Source organism: Balaenoptera physalus, assembly GCF_965194825.1.
Source record: "Balaenoptera physalus genome assembly, chromosome: 6".
NCBI lineage: Eukaryota > Metazoa > Chordata > Mammalia > Artiodactyla > Balaenopteridae > Balaenoptera > Balaenoptera physalus.
The window spans coordinates 17,989,510-18,008,486 of NC_138885.1; the positions used below are offsets into that span (position 1 = coordinate 17,989,510).

The 18,977-nt window shown below is 39.4% G+C and overlaps 1 protein-coding gene across 18 annotated transcripts in view; it reads left to right on the forward strand.

Annotated features, from left to right (window-relative positions):
* LOC309662755 (uncharacterized protein) overlaps window positions 1–18,977 on the forward strand; it is a 131,502-nt gene that overhangs the window by 100,414 nt on the left and 12,111 nt on the right. For 14 of the 18 annotated variants that reach the window (XR_014264912.1, XR_014264913.1, XR_014264914.1 and 11 more), the window contains 2 exons: window positions 10,634–10,723; window positions 18,679–18,802. The exons of 1 other annotated variant lie outside the window; for it this stretch is intronic. Coding sequence is in view for 2 of the 17 variants with exons in the window: in XM_082465945.1 (XP_082322071.1) it covers window positions 18,679–18,755 (77 nt within the window). In the remaining 15 variants the exon portion in view is untranslated. The remainder of the gene's footprint in view (window positions 1–10,633; window positions 10,724–18,678; window positions 18,803–18,977) is intronic. 3 more of the 18 variants (XR_014264924.1, XM_082465945.1, XM_082465944.1) reach the window with 1 other exon arrangement.

The window sequence follows — 18,977 nt, forward strand, 5'->3', positions numbered from 1 at the left end:
CAAAAGAAAGAAAGGAAAAAGGAAGGAAGATAACGAAAGAAGGAGGAAGGAAGGAAGAGAAAAAGAAAGAACAAGAAAAAAATCTCTAGACTCAGATACGACTCTCTCAGGGTCCTCGTCTGGGAACCAGGTATTTTTTAGGTCAGGAAACAGAGGCACAGGGAGAAGATCCTTGAGTGAATTTCAAGATCAGTCTCTTATGGTAATTCATTACCACAGAATCTCGGTATGTTGGAGTAGAAGAGGACCATGGTCCAGTAATTTCACTGAAGAAGGGAAAGGACAAGTCGCAAGATGTGCAGTAACTTTCTCAAGATCACTTGTCCAATTTGAAAGAAGCTAGGCTTGGGACTTCCCTGGTGGTCCAGTGGTTAAGGCTCCAGGCTCCCAATGCAGGGGGCCCAGGTTCAATCCCTGCTCAGGGAACTAGATCCTGCATGCTGCAACTAAGAGCCTGCATACTGCAACTCAAGATCCTGTGTGCTGCCCAGCACAGCCAAATAAATAAATCAATAAATATTAAAAAAAATAAAAATAAAAGAAGCTAGGCTTAGAAGTGTTCAAATCTTAAATGTCAGGACAATTTTGGACTTTTGGTGGTTAAATATTGTTATAAAACAAGAGAAAATATAGAGAATAGGAGGTCAAAGAAGCAGGAAGTAGAGGGATGCTAAAAACACAAAGTGTACATTTGCCATGATGACAAATTGTCTCTTGGACAGGCATGGGTTTTGCAGTGTTGTAAAACAGGAATTAGGATGGGAATAGCATGTGTGGATGTTAGGCCAGAATCATTGCATGAGTGCCATGGGGATTCGTTAATTTAAAAAAATTGTAATATAAAATACTCAGTATTCATTTAGTGCCCTCTGCAGTTCTCTTCAGAGTCAACTCAATATCGAATGGTTTCTATCTGGTGTACCCTTCCTCATCATCATTTCCTCAATAAGCCACTTCTTCCCTACATTTCTCCACCACCACCAGAAACCTGCCATCCTCATTTTCTATTCTGGGAGAAAGCCTATTCTGCAAGAATAAGCTTACCAATAAGATTACCATGCCTCCTTCCCTCCAATTTTATAAATATATGTAACATATATATATACACACACACACACAATATGTGTATATATGTGTGTTTATACACAATTTATAACAAAAATATGTGTATTCATTGAAAAAAAATTTAGGAAATACAGAAATAAAAACAACATTTTAAAATCACATTTATGTAGAGATGTGGATGGACCTAGAGATTGTCATACAGAGTGAAGTAAGTCAGAAAGAGAATAACAAATATGGTATATTAATGCATATATGTGGAATCTGAAAAAATTGGTATAGACAATCTTATTTACAAGGCAGAAATAGAGACACAGACATAGAGAACAAACGTATGGATACCAAAGGAGAAAGGGGGGGGTGCGATGAATTGGCAGATTGGGATTGACATATATACACTATTGATACTATGTATAAAATAGATAAGAATGAGAACCTACTGTACAGCACAGGGAACTCTACTCAGTGCTCTGTGGTGACCTAAATGGGAAGGAAATCCAAAAAAGAGGGGATATATGTATACTTATAGCTGATTTACTTTGCTGTACAGTAGAAACTAACACAATATTGTAAAGCAACTATACTACAATAAAATTTTTTTTTAAATGTAAAAAAAACCACAATGATTTACCACTTCGTACCCACTTTGGTGGCTGTAATAAAAGTCAGATAATAATAAGTATTGATGAGTCAGTGAATAATTGGAACCTTCACACACTGCAAAGGGTATGTAAAATGGTGCAGCTGCTTTGGAAAAATTCAGTATTTCCTTAAAATGTTAAATGTAGATTTACCATATGACCCACGAATTCTACTCCTAAATATATACCCAAGAGAAAACTTGTACAGGAGTGATCATAATATTATTCATGATAGTCCCAAATGGAAGTAACACAAATGTCCATCAACTGATAAATGAATAAACAAAATGTGGTATGTCCATACAATGAAATACTACTTGGCCATAAAAAGAACAAAGTTCTTATACATGCTACAGAATGGACGAACCTTGAAAGCATTATGCTAAATGAATGAATCCAAACACAAAAGGCTACATATTATATGGTTCTATTTATATAAAATGTCTAGAGTAGGCAGAACCATAGAGACAAAAAGTAGAATAATGGTTGTCAGGGACTGCAGTTTGGGAGGATAAATAGTGACTGCTAATGACTATGGGGCCTTGCAGGGGTGGGGAGTGTTGATGAAAATATTCTGGAATTATATAACATTAATTGACATAAAACCTTGTGAATATACTTAGAGCTATTGATTATACACTTACAAAGGGTGTAAAAAAAGCTACTGATGATACACTTACAAAGAGTGAACTGTAGGTTTCTGACATATATCTCAATAAAACTATTATAAATTAAAAAAATAATATCACATTTAGTCCCACTACCTAGATATAAATACTGGTTATATTTTACTGTATTTCTTTTCAGTTTTGGGGGGATTTTTTTGGATATACACACACAAAGATACACATTAAAAAAAATAATTAGTAGTGAGGTGGATGGACCTAGAGTCTGTCATACAGAGTGAAGTAAGTCAGAAAGAGAAAAACAAATACTGTATGCTAACATATATATATGGAATCTAAGAAAGAGAAAAAAAGTTCATGAAGAACCTAGGGGCAAGACGGGAATAAAGGCACAGACCTACTACAGAATGGACTTGAGGACACAGGGAGGGGGAAGAGTAAGCTGAGACGAAGTGAGAGAGTGGCATGGACATATATACACTACCAAATGTAAAATAGATAGCTAGTGGGAAGCAACCGCATAGCACAGGGAGATCAGTTCGGTGCTTTGTGACCACCTAGAGGGGTGGGATAGGGAGGGTGGGAGGGAGGGAAACGCAAGAGGGAAGAGATATGGGAACATATGTATATGTATAACTGATTAACTTTGTTATAAAGCAGAAACTAACACACCATTGTAAAGCAATTATACTCCAATAAAGATGTTAAAAAAAACAAAAAACAAAGTATCTGGTAGGTATGTTAGATGAAAAGAATAAATCATTGACCATGTAAAAAAAAACAAATTAGAACCAAGCTATATATGTTATATTATCACTTGCTGTTTTCACTTAGCAGTGTACTATTACCACTATCCTATGTCATGATTTTTTTTCATTTAATTTAATCTTTATTTTATATTGGGGTATAGTTGATTTACAATGTTGTGTCAGTTTCAGGTGTACAGCAAAGTGATTCAGTTATACATATACATATATCCATTCTTTTTCAGATTCTTTTCCCATATAGGTTATTACAGAATATTGAATATAGTTCCCTGTGCTATACAGTAGGACCCTGTTGATTATTTTATATATAGTAGTGCGTATATGTTAATCCCAAACTCCTAATTTATCCCTCCCCCCCACCTTTCCCCTTTGGTAATCATGAGTTTGTTTTCTAAGTTTGTGAGTCTGTTTCTGTTTTGTGAATAAGTTCATTTGTATCATATTTTTAGATTCCACATATAAGTGATATCATATGGTATTTGAGTTACTTCACTTAGTATGATAATCTCTAGGTAATTTTCTATAATATTATTTTAATTGTCTAAAATATTCCATTGTCTAAAGTACCACAATTTATTTAAATCATTCATTAGCATGGATATTTTTGTGGCCTACAATATTTTGCTAATATAAAAAAAATACCACACAATATCACTGGAGCTAAATCTTTGCACACTATTTACTCAGTATAAATTCCTTGAAATAGGTCAAGGTAATCACATAATTAAACATGAATAGGTAGTACATAATTAAGGGTTTTGATAAATGCCATCAAATTGTATTCCAGAAGGTTGTGGAATTTTATATTCCCATTAGCAATGTAAAAAAGAAATGAAAATTGTGTATGTGTATTTGTATATATTTTGTGTTTGTGTGTATATGTGTGTGTATATGTGTATGTGTTTCTTCTAGTAAGGTGGAATATTACTTATCTTAGGTAATTATATTGAAGTAACTAGCTGCTATAATAAATAAAACCTAAAATTGTAATGGCTTAACATAATAAAAATTTATTTTTTGCTGATATAGCTGTTCAGTGAAGGGTTCCTGGTTGAGGATGGCTTTCCTCCGTGGGGTGATTTAGGGATTTGGACTCTTCCATCTTGTGGCTGGGAATTTTCTCATGCTTCACCATTGTTATACCCATCTGGTGGGGACATAGGGAAAAGAGAAAGCATGATGGAGGTATAACTTCACAGCCCATTGAACTCAGTCACATGGTCTACAAGGGAATCTGCACAATGTAGTCAGGGATTGCTGCCACAGTGGCCAAAAAGGATAACCTTTTTCGGTAGAACAGTAGAGCAGGCTCATAAAATATAAGAAATGATGACTACATCAACAGAAGAGACCAATTGCAGTCATTAACAATGGCATTCCCAGGTACACACTGAAGCTGAAATCTTTAATTTTAATTAGGGCAATTTAAGTTCTCTAAAGGCTTTCCACCTGCATATTTGCAAATATATGACAGCTTTTTTTAATGCCAATTTTATACTTAAGAAGGCCTTCCCACTCAATACCATACTGTCAGATTTTCAATATAGTACATTTATGTGATAATGAAAAGATGTTAACTGCCTAGTTAAAATAATTAATCATGCACACAGAAGACTTTTCATCTGACAACATTCAGTTTATTGATCTGCTGTACTGCTTAGAATAATCCTCAGGTAGGTGAATTTGCAGGTCCACTGAACAACCATGAAGGCTGTCCTTAGATTTCATAGATGTGTTTCCTTTTGTCTTCTTCAAGAAGACAACCCGGGCTTCCCTGGTGGCGCAGTGGTTGAGAGTCTGCCTGCCAATGCAGGGGACACGGGTTCGAGCCCGGTCTGGGAGCATCCCACATGCCGCGGAGCAGCTGGGCCCGTGAGCCACAATTACTGAGCCTGCGCGTCTGGAGCCTGTGCTCCGCAACAAGAGAGGCCGCGATAGTGAGAGGCCCGCGCACCGCGATGAAGAGTGGTTCCCGCTTGCCGCAACTAGAGAAAGCCCTCGCACAGAAACGAAGACCCAACACAGCCATAAATAAATAAATAAATAAATTTAAAAACAGGAAGGATGAAGGTTTAAAAAAAAAAAAAAGAAGACAACCCATTCCTTCACAATGATATATTTAGGTCATCTTGCAGTAAAATGAATGGCTTTATATTTTTCTTCCTTGCACATTAAGTGAAAGTGAAGCAGTCTGCCCAGAGGATCATTAAATAATCCCCAAAATGTCCTTGTAGGAGATCCAGTGAGATTTTCATAGAACTTGCAATACCATACCTTCTTTCCCTAGGTATTATCTTCACCATATTCTGTTTACATAGGAAGACTTGTAGGAGTACCATTTCAAGAGACAAACATTGATTCTTTCCCTAACAATTCTCTTGCTTTCCTGATTATGCCATTTTGTCTCCCCGAATTAAACTGCAGTAGACAGAGAAAAGACAGCTTAGCCTTCCTTCAAACCTTTAAGTGTGTCAAAGGGAAGGAGCTACATAAGTTCAAAGCATGATTCTGAGTTATTTTGCAGCAAGTAGTAATATATACACGTTAAAGAGCATGCTATTCATTGAGCGCTTTGTTCACCATTTTTACATTTATTGTTTTTTGAGCAAAAACAGTGTTTTATAGAAGGTGTGAAACAGACAATGAAATAGGCATTCGTACTTGCTTCATTGAAAGCAAAGGGAGCTCTGATAAGAAAATATTCAATAGGGTTACTTCCCAAACATTAAACAAGAGATAAAGACAAGAGTTGAACCCATTTGGAAAACGTGAAGCTGGTATTAAAATATTACTAATGGAGTAAGAGTCAAATCATTGCTTTCAGATCTTCAACAAATATGCTGAGCAGCCATGGACCAACAAACTCAGTAAATATAAATAGATAGTGGTCAGAACAAGGGAGATAAAGAAAGGTAAATGGACGTGAGGTGAGATAGAATACACTGAACTATTTTAATGCATTTTAAGATAAATACATAGATTAAAAAATAAAAAAGCCCTACCCAAGAGTATGTGCCAAAATGTGAAAAAAAAAAAACACCTCTTTTCAACTTCTTGCCCTGGTTGCCAGCCTCTGATTCTTTCCCCTTCAAAAAATGTTTTATTTCTGGCACTTTAAATAAAAGAAGCTCATGATACACATAAATGACCCCTTCACATGTATTCCAGAAAATAGCCACCTCTACTCAAACCCTTGTCTGTTGTTAATTCAGCGTTATGCTCTGATAGGTATCAGACAAAATTCTTTTACAAAGATTGTGTTTTGGCTGCTCACAGGATTCCTGAAAGCACAAACTATCTGGACTTATCTTAAATGTTACTTGAGATGGGATAACCTTTTAGATTTTAAATGCTTAAAATCTTTCAGTGATTATTAATAAGTAATCACACACAGGAGAAATGTGTAACAAGAGCACATTAACACTATAAAATCCTTTGGCTTTGTATCGAACTCTTTGATTTCTTTTTTCTTTTTCTTTTTTGGCTGCACTGGGTCTTCATTGCTGCGTGCAGGCTTTCTCTAGTAGTGGCGAGCAGGGGCTCCTCTTCATTGCTGTGCACGGCCTGCTCATTGCGATGGCTTCTCTTGTTGCAGAGCACAGGCTCTAGGGGCGTGGGCTTCAGTAGTTGCAGCACGTGGGCTCAGTAGTTGCGGCACTCAGGCCCTAGGGCACACGGGCTTCAGTAGTTGTGGCTCACGGGCCCTAGAGCACAGGCTCAGTAGTTGTGGTGCACAGGCTCAGTAGTTGCGGCACACAGGCTTAGTTGCACCGTGGCATGTGGGATCTTCCCGGACCAGGGATTGAACCTGTGTCCCCTGCATTGGCAGGCGGATTCTTAACCACTGTGCCACCAGGGAAGTCCAAACTCTTTGATTTCTTAAATTCGTTTTATGACTTGTTTAGAATCATGTTTCATGCTTTGTGATTTTGAAGGATGCCCTGAAGCTCCTTGCCTTGGCATTTGTGGTGTTCCCTCCTAGATTCAACCTTTCCTATCTTTTCAGTCCTTCCTTGTTCTCCTACAAACCATAATTTTGCATCCCTCTCTTTGGCTTAATTGCCTGGACCAGAGCTGAAAGATAACACCCCCAAAACTATCTGTTATTGTTGTCTTCAAGGCACGCGTTGAGTCTCATATCCTCAGCCTGACTGCATGATTTCATCATGATCCTTTGCTGACTTTTAATTTCCTTCCTCCCTTCAAGAAATATTTACTGAATGCCTACCATGGGACAGACACTGTTCTCGACCTTGGAGATACAGCAGTGAACAAAACAAATCCCTGTTCTCGGGGAGCCTACATTTGAGCATGGGGGTACAGATGGTAAACAAATAAACATATAATATGTCAGGTGGTTATAAAGGCCAATGAAGGAAAATAAAGCAGGGAAATGGGGACCAAGCATGATGTCATAGTGGGGAGAGGGTGCTGCTTTTACATAGGTGGTCAGAGCAGGCCTTCTTACAAGGAGATTTTAGAGCAGTATTAAGGGAGTATAGGAGACATGTAGGAATTTTGAGATCAAGTATTCTGAGGAAGGCATGTCAAGGGCCTGTACTATCTATCTATTGCTGCAAAACAAGTTATCCCAAAACTTAGCAGCTTAAAATAACAATAGATATTGATTATCTCATAGTTTCTGTGGGCCAAATTTGAAAGTGACTTAACTGGGTGGCTCTGGCTTAGAATCTCTTAAGAGGTTGCAGTCAAGATGTTAAACAGGCCTATAGTCTCTGAAGGCTTGACAGGGGCTGGAGGACTCAGTTCCAAAATGGTTTACCCCCTTGATGCTGGTCATTGGCAGGAGGCCTCAGTATCTACCCACATGGACCTCTCCATGGGCTGCTTGAGTGTCCTCATGACACAGTGGCTGGCTGGCTGCTCCCAGAGCAGAGAGTCCAAAATGGGGCAAGGTAGAAACCACATGTCTTATAGACACAGCTCAGAAGTTACACGTCATCATCTCCGCGAAATCCGATTGTTTCACAGGTCACCCCCATCCAGCATAGAAGGGGACTATGTAAGGACATGAATACCATCAGATGGAGATCATTGGGGATCATCCCAGAGGCTGGCTGCCACAAGGCTCTGATGAGGAGAGGGGTCATCAAGTTCAAGGAGCGTAAATAAGTGCAGTGTGACTACAGTGGAATTATGAGCGGGTGCAAGGGAAGAGCCAGCGTCCAAGGGGGAGCAGGAGATCAAGTCATGTTGGACTTTATAGGCCACAGTAGGGACTTGAGGTTGTTTGCTCAGTGAGAGGGAAAGCCATTGGAAGGTAGCAGGATAATTTCCTGAATTACTAAATTCTGTTTGTTCTTCCAGCATTTTCTCTTCCCCCTCATTTTCATCAGGTTTTGCCATTCTCTACCTCAGGGCTCATGGCTGCGCTGAAAGCAGAAATAGCCTAAGGCCAAGGGATCCTGTGGGGTTAGAAGAAACCTAACTCCTAGGGCTGAGGAGCTCTGAAGGGCTTCTGCTAGGTTTCCTTGAGGAGAAAGGGAGAGGCATTTCTTTGAGATGTCCTAAGGCGGGGAGAAAATGTTCCCTGAGGCACTGAAACCTATTTGCAACCCTGAGCTGTGGATACCCTGGCCTTGCTCCCTTGCAGTGGCACTGGGAGAGCACAGGAATGGTTTTGTGAGTACTTGGGTGGGAAGGATTGAAGCAGAAGAGCCACAGGACATGAGTGTGGTTTGTGAGATGGGTGAAGCAACAGTAACTAGTATTTCGCTATGTCAGCCCCAGGACCTTTGCACAACTCTCCTTGGAAGATAAGTCCCGAAGGTCATTGAAGTTGCATTCTTACCAGGCTGGTAGACGAGAGGTTCATAGTGATAAGTAAGTTTGTTTAAAGAAATGTGGTATTTCTTAGACACCTCATTTTGCGCCCTGATATTCATTCACAACACAAAGTCAATGTGTTTTACTTAATTCCATCATTGTTAAGGTTTGCTGGTGAGGGCTGAGATGAAGTTCTTGACTTACCTTTAAATATATCACATTGGCACAGACATTTTGAATGCAGCCGGATTTCCATAATAGTAGCTTGTCCACATGGTCATAATGAGTGGCCAGTCTGCCACTCTTAGGTTGTAGCAGCTGAGTCTCTCAAGCATGAGCTTTTGCTGCAAGTATTACAGACATCTCCGTGAAGATGACAACCCGAAACAGCCTGAAACAAAATGCAGGCTTCTGGCTCACATAAAGCCATCTTTGCCAAGACATCTTGTCTGATGGCCACATCCACTCTAGAAGGGCATCCTTGGATCCGTGGACTGGAGCATTGGTTTCTATGCCCTGCTGCAGTTATACCTTCACTGTCTCTATCTGGCCAGTGATAGTACAGGCTCAATGTACCCTGGCAAAGGCAGCTGAGAAGGTTGTGGCTGCGGTTATGAGCCATTGCCTGTCCCTGGAGATATTTCCCATGGCTGTACTGGTGGACATTATTGAGGTTGAGCTGGCTGGACTCATTAGTGCTGATGACTGACTTGCATTTGGGAAGAGGAGCTTGACAGCTGTTAACTAAAGCCTGGCAGGAACTTTCAGAGATGTTGGTAGAAGGGTGACAGGAACAAGCCTTGCTTGTCTTATTTGGCCTAGGAACCAACATGCCCTTTGTTTTAGGTTATGTTCCCAGAGAAACAGACATCAGTTGGTAATCTGAGATTTGCATGTAGGACGTTTATGGTGGGGGAGGGGGGAGTGCCCTTAGTATTAATACCTATGGTGGAGTGAAGAAGCAGAAGGAAAAGACAAATTGTTGTCCAGTCCCAACAAAGGACTCAACTGATAGCTTGTGGAGCTCTGGACCTCTAAATTGTCCTGATGGAGGCAAGGGTGCCTTCACTCTCATCCCCCTCCCACTGCATCTTTAGATAAGGGCTGCTTCCAGGGCAGTGACCTTGGGTGAGGCAGTTCTCCAGTGATTCAGCTGAGAGATGTCAGCCTTCAATACTCCTGTAACTAGAGAAGTGAAGGCTGTATTCCTGAAAAGATGGTGCCGGGGGAGGGGAGAGATACATCTCGCAGCACATGACCACATCCCACAATCTGTTTCATGTTGGAAGGAACCAACATGTCTCAGATAAGAGACGTTTGTAATAAGTTTACAAAATTATGCAACACAGGCAACACAGGAGGCCTCTGGGCAGTTGCATGTACTGACCCCATCCATGTAGAACTGTCACTCAGCACTCAGCAGTGGTTTTGCTGCCCAGTGAGCTCGTGGCCACCTCGGAAGCAGACACACTGCCCTTGCTCTCTCTTGCCACTCCAGCATGATCGCAATTCAGCTTTTCTTTCTGAATGTCTCCCTCGGCTTGGCCTCCTTCTCTACTGTTCTCTCTTTCCACTTCTTCAAACTGCTCTTTCTTTTGCATTCATATCTTCCTAAGAGAGGATCTATTTGGGTTCATCAGTCACCCTCCAATATAGATTGTTCTAGTTGAATTGATTTTGAGGCAAGACCACCTCAACCTACATAAACTGTTTGCCTTTGGTCAGCAAACCAATCTTTGTTTCATTTCAGCTGTGGTCACATGACACAAGAGCAAGTCAAGATATATTCAAGGAACCACCTAGAAGTTCCTCTGCTCAGAAGGAACCAGGATCCTGGCAGGTATTCAGAGTGTTTGAACTCTTGCTACACAATGGCTTCCAACTTCTCTTCAATTTAATATCTACACTTGCCTTTTTAAAAATGGTTAGCAGAAGTAGCAAAGGCTTAAAGGTTTAGAATAGTATAGAGGACTTCCCTGGTGGTGCAGTGGTTAAGAATCCACCTGCCAAATAGAGACACGGATGTAGAGAACAAACGTATGGACACCAAGCGGGGAAAGTGGCGGGGGGGGAGGTGGTGGTGGGATGAATTGGGAGATTGGGATTGACATGTATACAGTGCTGTGTATAAAATAGATAACTAATAAGAACCTGATGTATAAAAAAATAAATAAAATAAAATTCCAAAAAAAAAAAAGAATCCGCCTGCCAATGCAGGGGACACAGGTTCAATCTCTGGTCCGGCAGATCCCACATGCCGCAGAGCAACTAAGCCCGTGCACCACAACTACTGAGCCTGCACTCTAGAGCCCGTGAGCCACAACTACTGAGCCCGCGAGCCACAACTACTGAGCCCGCGAGCCACAACTAATGAGCCCACGTGCCACAACTACTGAAGCCCAAGCGCCTAGAGCCTGTGCTCTTCAACAAGAGAAGCCACCGCAATGAGAAGCCCGCGCACCACAACAAAGCTTAGCCCCCGCTCGCCACAACTAGAGAAAGCTCGCGTGCAGCAACGAAGACCCAACACAGCCAAAATTAAATAAATAATATAAATAAATTTAACAACAACAAAAAAATAATTAGAATAGTATAGAAGTGATCTGTTCCTTAAGAAAAACAATAGGACTCTGCCTCTACCTCAGCACTCTTCATTCCGTGCTTGTAATCTTTTAGCTGTTTCTTTTGTTTATCACAGTTCATACTACTGTTTCTTCATTTATCAATTTTAGACATTATCACATTTTTATTATGGTATATGGTGATTGAGTTATCTTAGCCTTTCTTTTGTTTGGGGAATTGTATTAAATTCAACTGCCCTTAAAGAATTTCGAACATGAAATTACTATAAGCCATTAACGCTTTAATACGAAAGAGCCCTTCAGGTTTTTCTACGTTTGATGGCTAGCTGCGAGCACTTTGGAGAAAGTTTGGTGTTTACACAGAAAAATAAACCTAGCAGAGAGACACATGGTGAAGAGAGAGATGAGGGGTGATTTCTACTCTTTTAATTGATGGTTTTCATGTTTGCCTCCACATCTCTAAATAATCTGTCACAGTGTTTGGCATAGTCACAATATCATAACTAGCTGTAATATGGGACAGGAAATACAGTCTTTTAGCTGGGCACTTTGTCACTGTGAATAAAGTCTCGGCTCTATTGGAATAGAAAAAGGAGAGAGGTGACCAGTGGTCACTTCCATGTCCATGTGATTTAAATATTTTTCCTATTTTTAAAAATGATGGCATCTGATTCTTTAAAGGAAAAAAAATGGTGGAGAATACTAAAAGGATTGGAAACGAAAATTTCTTTTTGAGTAAAATAGCTCCAGATTTCCTTAAAAAAATTGTTTTTTTCATGTATGTAGAATAGTAGTAATTCTCTCACAGAGAGCTATAAGGTTCCAAAGTTGTTTCAGAGAACATTGTAGAAGTTGATGGTCCTAATAGTTCTGTGTGGTGGATGGGATAGAAATTGTAATCTTTATCATATAGATGATGAAACCGAGGCACGGAAAGAATGTGTCTTCCCCAGGGTCCCATGACTATGAGTTCTAATTCATTCTTTAGTTTTCCTACTTCAGGATTATGTGGGAGTATTGCAGAAAGGAGAATCTTCCATGAAGGCCCTTGGTAGTTTTGGGATGGAGAGGGAAAGTCATTCATGCAAACATGGTACAAATGTCGAAGCCATTTGCCTTTTCCTCAAGCATTACTTCTTCAGAATCACTGCATATTTGTCAAGTGAGGCTGAACTTCCAGCCTTAATTGAGGTAGTGTCGCAATAAATCTTGGCATCAAGTCTTATTGTACAGGTACTTTGTGGATTTGGGATCCTCCATAAGACACAGTAACAACTTGGTAGTTACAGAGATTTGGCCATATAGTTAGTAATGTAAATGTTAGTGGCCTGACCTCTATGTTTTTATATGCAAAGAGGGATCAATAGGAATCTGATTATTAAGGGTTGCAGATTGTTCAATAATAGACCTACTAAATACGAAAATAAGTAATGCAGAGTTTGGGAAATGGAAAACCCTAGGTACCTTTTACACATTCAGATGTCATGCAATTCTTGTTTTCCTTTAGTTATTCATTGAGTTGTGCTGGCGTTAGAGAGTTTTTAAGCGACAGATCTAAATGGAAGGAAAAAATTCAGTCACAGTATTATGCCTAAAGGGAAAATGTAGTTACTAAAGCATGTTAATTTTTAACTGAAAAGTAGTTGACTGTTTTCCTGGAAGGATTTTGCCACTATAACTATTTAAAAGTAAACTTTTAAAACCACGTAATCAAGCAGCCAGCTGAGTTTGTGCTGTACTAGGTATTGAAAGCTTTTTACAGACCACTAAAATTATTGACAGTATTTCAAATATAAGACATCTGTAAATTCACATCATACATACAATTGTACACCAGTAATCTAAGGAAATAAAACTTTCTCCTTCAAATTCCAAATACCTGAGTTCCTATCCGAAATAGTAATTTATAATAGGTTTTCTCAATATTTAATATCAGTAAAGATACACCAAATGCATAGTACAGAGGTGTTTCCAGTGATCTTTTATTTTATTATTACATAGCTTTCAGATAAAGGAAAACTTAAACTTTTAAAAATAACTTTCTTTTGGGAATTCCCTGGTGGTCCAGTGCTTAGGACTCCACGCTTTCACTGCTGAGGGCCCGGGTTCAATCCCTGGTCAGGGAACTAAGATCCCACAAGCCGGGCAGCACGGCCAAAAAAAAAAAAAAAGAAAAAATACTGTTTGAAAAAAATAAGATACCTTTCTTTTTATGGACAATTTCAAACATATATGAAGATAGAATAATACAGTGAACCCCTCATAGCTGTCATGCAGCTCCAATAATTATATATCCATGGCTTATCCTATTTCATCAATACCCTTATCCTCTCCTCACCCCAGTTATTTTGAAGTAAATCCCAGACAGCATACCTTTCATCTATAAATCCTTTGGGATATATGTCTAAAAATAAGGCATCTCCTTTTAAAAACATAATTGCTGTGGTAGATTATAGATGGTCCCACATTTTTTAACCACTCCTTCCACTGAGAGGTAGAATCTAAGTCCCTGCACCTTGAATCTCAGCCATAGTGATTAGCTTGACCAGTAGAATGTGGCAGAAGTGTCAGTCTGGCATTTCCAAGGTTAGGCCTTAAGAAGCTTTGAAGCGTCTGTCTGGATCTCTTGGGACCTGAGCTGCTAGGTAAAGTCTGACAACTTTGAAACCTCCACAATGAACAGCCAATGAACACGCAGGTGCGCTGGTCAAAAGTCTCAAGAATCCAACCTTTCGTTCTTCCTCTTCAACGCACCAGACAGGAATAAAATCATTTTGGACCCTCTAGATTTGCCCATCTGCCTACTGAATACCAGTGAGTGACCTCAGATGGTGCCACATGGAGCAGACAACTCACACAGCTGAGCCCTGCTCAGATTCCTGACCCACAAAGCTGAAAGATTTAATAGAATGGTTGCTCTTTTAAGCCACTAAGTTTGCTGCAATAGATAAAATGGAATAACCACAAAACCATTATCACTCCTGAAATAACTAGCGATAATTTCCTGAAATATCAAATATCCAGCATTCAAATAATAAATCATCTTTATTGTCTCATAATTTTTTAAACTTTTGTTTTAACCAGGATCTCAATAAGGTTTATACAGGGCAATTGATTTTTATGTCTCTAAATCTCATTCAATCTATTGATTTCCTTCCTTCCTTTTTTTTTCCCCCTTTCAAATTATTTGTTTAAGAAACTGGATTTTTGTCATCACTTTCCCACAATCTGGACTTTAGTATTGTTTAATATGTTCTCCCATCACTTGTGTTTTCTGTAAACTGGTAGTTGGATCTAGAGGTCTGATCAGTTTCAGCTTTGATTTGTGGCAAGGCTGTTTCATGGGTGGCATTGTATACTTTTATCAGGAGGCACATCATATCTGGTTGTCTCTTGTTTTAACATTGGCAATCACTGCCTAGACCCATTAATTAACCCATTTTGGGTTGCAAAATGGATATTGTATCAGTTAGCTATTGATATTACTATATGAGAAAGGATCAAACAATCTCAGTAGCACATGATAATAAGTATTTATTTAGCTTATTTACCACCACTTTCATCTCATCTTGTTCACCACAGCAAGTCATATGCCCCAAGTCCGAAGTCAAGAGGTAGTAGTCCTGCCTCCAGTGGGTAGTGAAGAGCCAGGCTGCAGCCAAAATTCTATGTATGACGTTTCAGGCCTGACCATAGGCCACTACAAGGCTTTGCCTGGCAGACCTCAGGGGGAGAAGCTGCCCTCCTCATGCCAGACTTGGTACAAAGTACATGACAATCTCCTGAGGTACAGTTGAGGATCCAGGCCCCCCTCACCCCACCAGTCATGTTTTTACACATGGTGACATTCCTGGCCCAGGTGCCTCCATTCAGAGTTCTTTTTATTGGGGACCTCAGCGAGGCTCTTCCCAGGTGTATCCTCCAAGACCCCCTAATTGGGGCCTTGGCTGAGGCATTTGTCTCCATTTTGACTTAGGACTTTTGCCCTCTGAGCCCTTCTTTCTTTCTTTCCTTCCAGTCCCTGGATCCACAAAAAAAGGCCAATAGTTCAGGGATTCTCAGAAGTGAGATGGTTCTCCCTCTGCAAGGCATTCAACTGACCCTGGTCCAGTGTCATTCCACGGGAAAAACTGGAACACTGGGGAGTTGGCGCCTTTCTCTTTTGCCTCTTACCTACATTTCTTCAGTACAGTTAAGTCCCCTACATACGAACCTTCAAGATGTGAACTTTCAAAGAACAAACGTGCATTCCCATGTCCAATCACGTAAGTTAGTTCATGTTTCTGGCATACACTGTCATGTGCGTGCATCCTCTACAAGTGGTTGTGCTTTTGTGTACTTTACTGTACAGTACTGTATAGAGTACAGCACTGTATAGAGTACAGTAGTACAGTATCTTTATTTCAAGCCCAGGATGCCCGGAAGCAATCGTAAAAGCAGCAGTGATATAGCTAGTACTGTACTGTACTTTTCACGGTACTGTATTGTAAGATTAAAAATGTTTTCTTTATTTTTGTGTTTGTTTTTTATGTACTAATTGTGTGAAAAGTATTATAAACCTATTACTGTACAGTACTATATAGCCGATTGTGTTTGTTGGGAACCTAAGCTAACTTTGTCAGACTTAACGAACAAATTGGACTTACGAATGTGCTCTCAGAATGGAACTCATTCGTATGTCGGGGACTTACTGTAAATGAATAAGGCTTAGTAGTTGTCTTCAGTTTGGCTGTTGTCCTAATCTGTCAACTTGACACCTGGTGGCTCAACAGGAGGGCATTGCAAAGTTACATAGAAAAGGGTGTGGATTCTAGAAGGAGTGAATAATTGGGTCAATAACACAATCTATCAGGGTGATATTCCGTTATTATTCTTCATTTATTAATTAGCCAGAATATTTCTATAAAAAGAAATGTACCAGTTTTTCAAACAAGTTAGTTGACACTTGGCATTTTTTTTAATATTTTTTACTGGAGTACGGTTGATTTACAATATTGTGTTAGTTTCTGCTGTATAGCAAAGTGAGTTAGTTATACCTAAACATGTATCCACTCTTTTTTAGATTCTGTTCCCATATAGGTCATTACAGAGTATTGAGAAGAGTTCCCTGTGCTGTACAGTAGGTCCTTATTAGTTATCTATTTTATCGATATATATAGTAGTGTGTATATGACAATCACAATCTCCCAATTTGTCCCACGCCCCTCCCCATTTCCCCCTTGGTAACCATAAGTTTGTTTCCACATCTGACACTTGGCATTTTTATAAGGTAACGAATGAACTTTATAAGATTTTTAAAAACTAAGTTATGGATTTCAAACACATTTGGTAAATCAAAATTTATTGCAATTACTATTCTGATTTTGCTCAAATTATCCCATCTTTTGCTAGTAGGAACTTTGTGAAGGTGCTCTTGACTCTTTTTGATATGACCAAGTAATCTTTAATAGCTTCCTTTCTTCTGGTGGGACGGTGCTCCAGAGCTGAAATGAGGCATTCAACGCTTAATTTCATGATGGATAGACAGTTCCAGTGATGGAAGGTCAACTTAATTTTTAATATATCTGGAGTTAGTTTTTAGTTGAAAGATTAAATAATTTTGTTACCAGGATGAGTTATGCAAAAAACATGCTTTAAAGATTCAAATTATTTAATATGGTGGTGAGATTTTTTTCCCTGTATTTCAGCAAAGGAAGCCAAGCAATATTTGTTGAGGGCTGACTTCAGGAGAATGAGGGAGGCAGAGCACCATCATGTCTTATGTACCTTCATCTGCTCTTCAGTCTTGAAACAGGGGTCTAGGATGGGACATCTTGTTATTAATGCTAAGACCTGGAATTCATCTTTGACTTTATCCAAACCATTTAGAAAGCAGTTACATTTCTCCTGTGGTAAATGTATTTAATTCAAAAGCTATGCAATTCAGCAAGTACTAATTGAGCTCTAGCATTGTGTAAAAGCAACCAGCTGGGCTCTGTGTGAAATTTAGAAGACATACAGGAGAAAAATAAAATATATTGCCTGATTATACAATCAAACTGGAGAAACAAGATAAATGCAGGAAGAATTAGATTGTGATCCAGGATAATACGTAATTATGTGTTCAAACAAGTGGTACTAATACTTATTGCTATAGGATTTCAGAGGAAAGCGAGACTAATTAGCTTAGCATGGTCTGAGATGTTCTTTGATCCAAACCCTGAAGAATGAACGTTACTTCCATGGGCTGAAGAAAGCAGAGAGTGGAGGAACACGTAAGCAGTTATGAAGGTGAGAGTAAAAATGACACAGAGGACAGTGGGGAGGCTAGCCACCTCGCAATGGGGGGCTCAGGGTGGGAAGGCAGGCAGGTACCTTTGGAACACGTGGGCCAGAATAAGTCCCTTGGCAAGTTTGAGTGGTAGGCTGAAGAGATTAGGTTTCAGAAAAGCATCTGTGCCCTTCATCTCAGATGCCAAGGTCTTTGCTGTTAACCAGTAGCTAGCATATTTATTTCTGGAAAAAAATCAAGGTGTATAATTGAAGTTAGAAAGGAACTATCAGAGTTTGAAGTGGTAAAGGAAAGACATGCAGAATAGAGACAAGTGCATGGCAAGAAAAATGAGGCAGTAAACTCAAGGAGAGTCTGTTCATTTATTCAACAGATATTTACTGAATATATACACGTGCAAGTCATGTGCTAGGCACAGAGGATAGAAAAGAACATTTTTTATTAAGACTTTGTTAATGGTCTGAATAATAGAAGAAGAATCAACACCTTGATGTTGATGACTTGATAATTTAATCCTTAAGAGTAGAATTTCAGGGTATGTAATAGTCTAGTAGAGAAGGCATTTTTTGTCACAGTGGCCTTTCCTATCAGTAGGTGGGCACCTACTCTACTACCAATGTGTAATGCCAAACCTGAAAAGTGAATGGATCTTTTCCAAACTGTTACTCTCTTTTTCTACCTTCTCATATTCCTGGCTTTTAAGAGCTCCAAGGATTGTAAATCAACTATACTCCAATAAAATTTAAAAAAAAAAAGGAAGAAGCTCCCAGGAGGACAAGGGAACAGTTAACAGCAAGAATTCTGAGGACAGTGGTTCCAAAAACATTAACTGTAGGCTAGCTACTCTGGAGCAGGGAGCTTTGTTTAGAAAATTTGTCAGAGAGCATTAGTTATGCATTCATTCCATCAATAAATATTGATTTAGCTCCTTCTGTGCTTTAGACCCTTATCTAGAGGCTGGGGATGCAGTGGTGAACAAGACACAAAAAATTCCTGCACTCATGGAGCTGATATTCTGATGGAAAACAAACAAATGCATAAATATATACTGTATTTTTAGTTCATGGTAAGTACTATGAAAAAAAGTAAATAATAAGGTAGAAGAATGAAAAGTGATGGTGGGGTGGCGTGGGGGAATAATTTTAGATTGGGTGGATTGGGGAAAATCTCTGAGGGGATGACTTGGAACACTTCAGGAATAGTGTTCCAGGGTAAAGAAATGGCAAACACAAAGGCCTGAA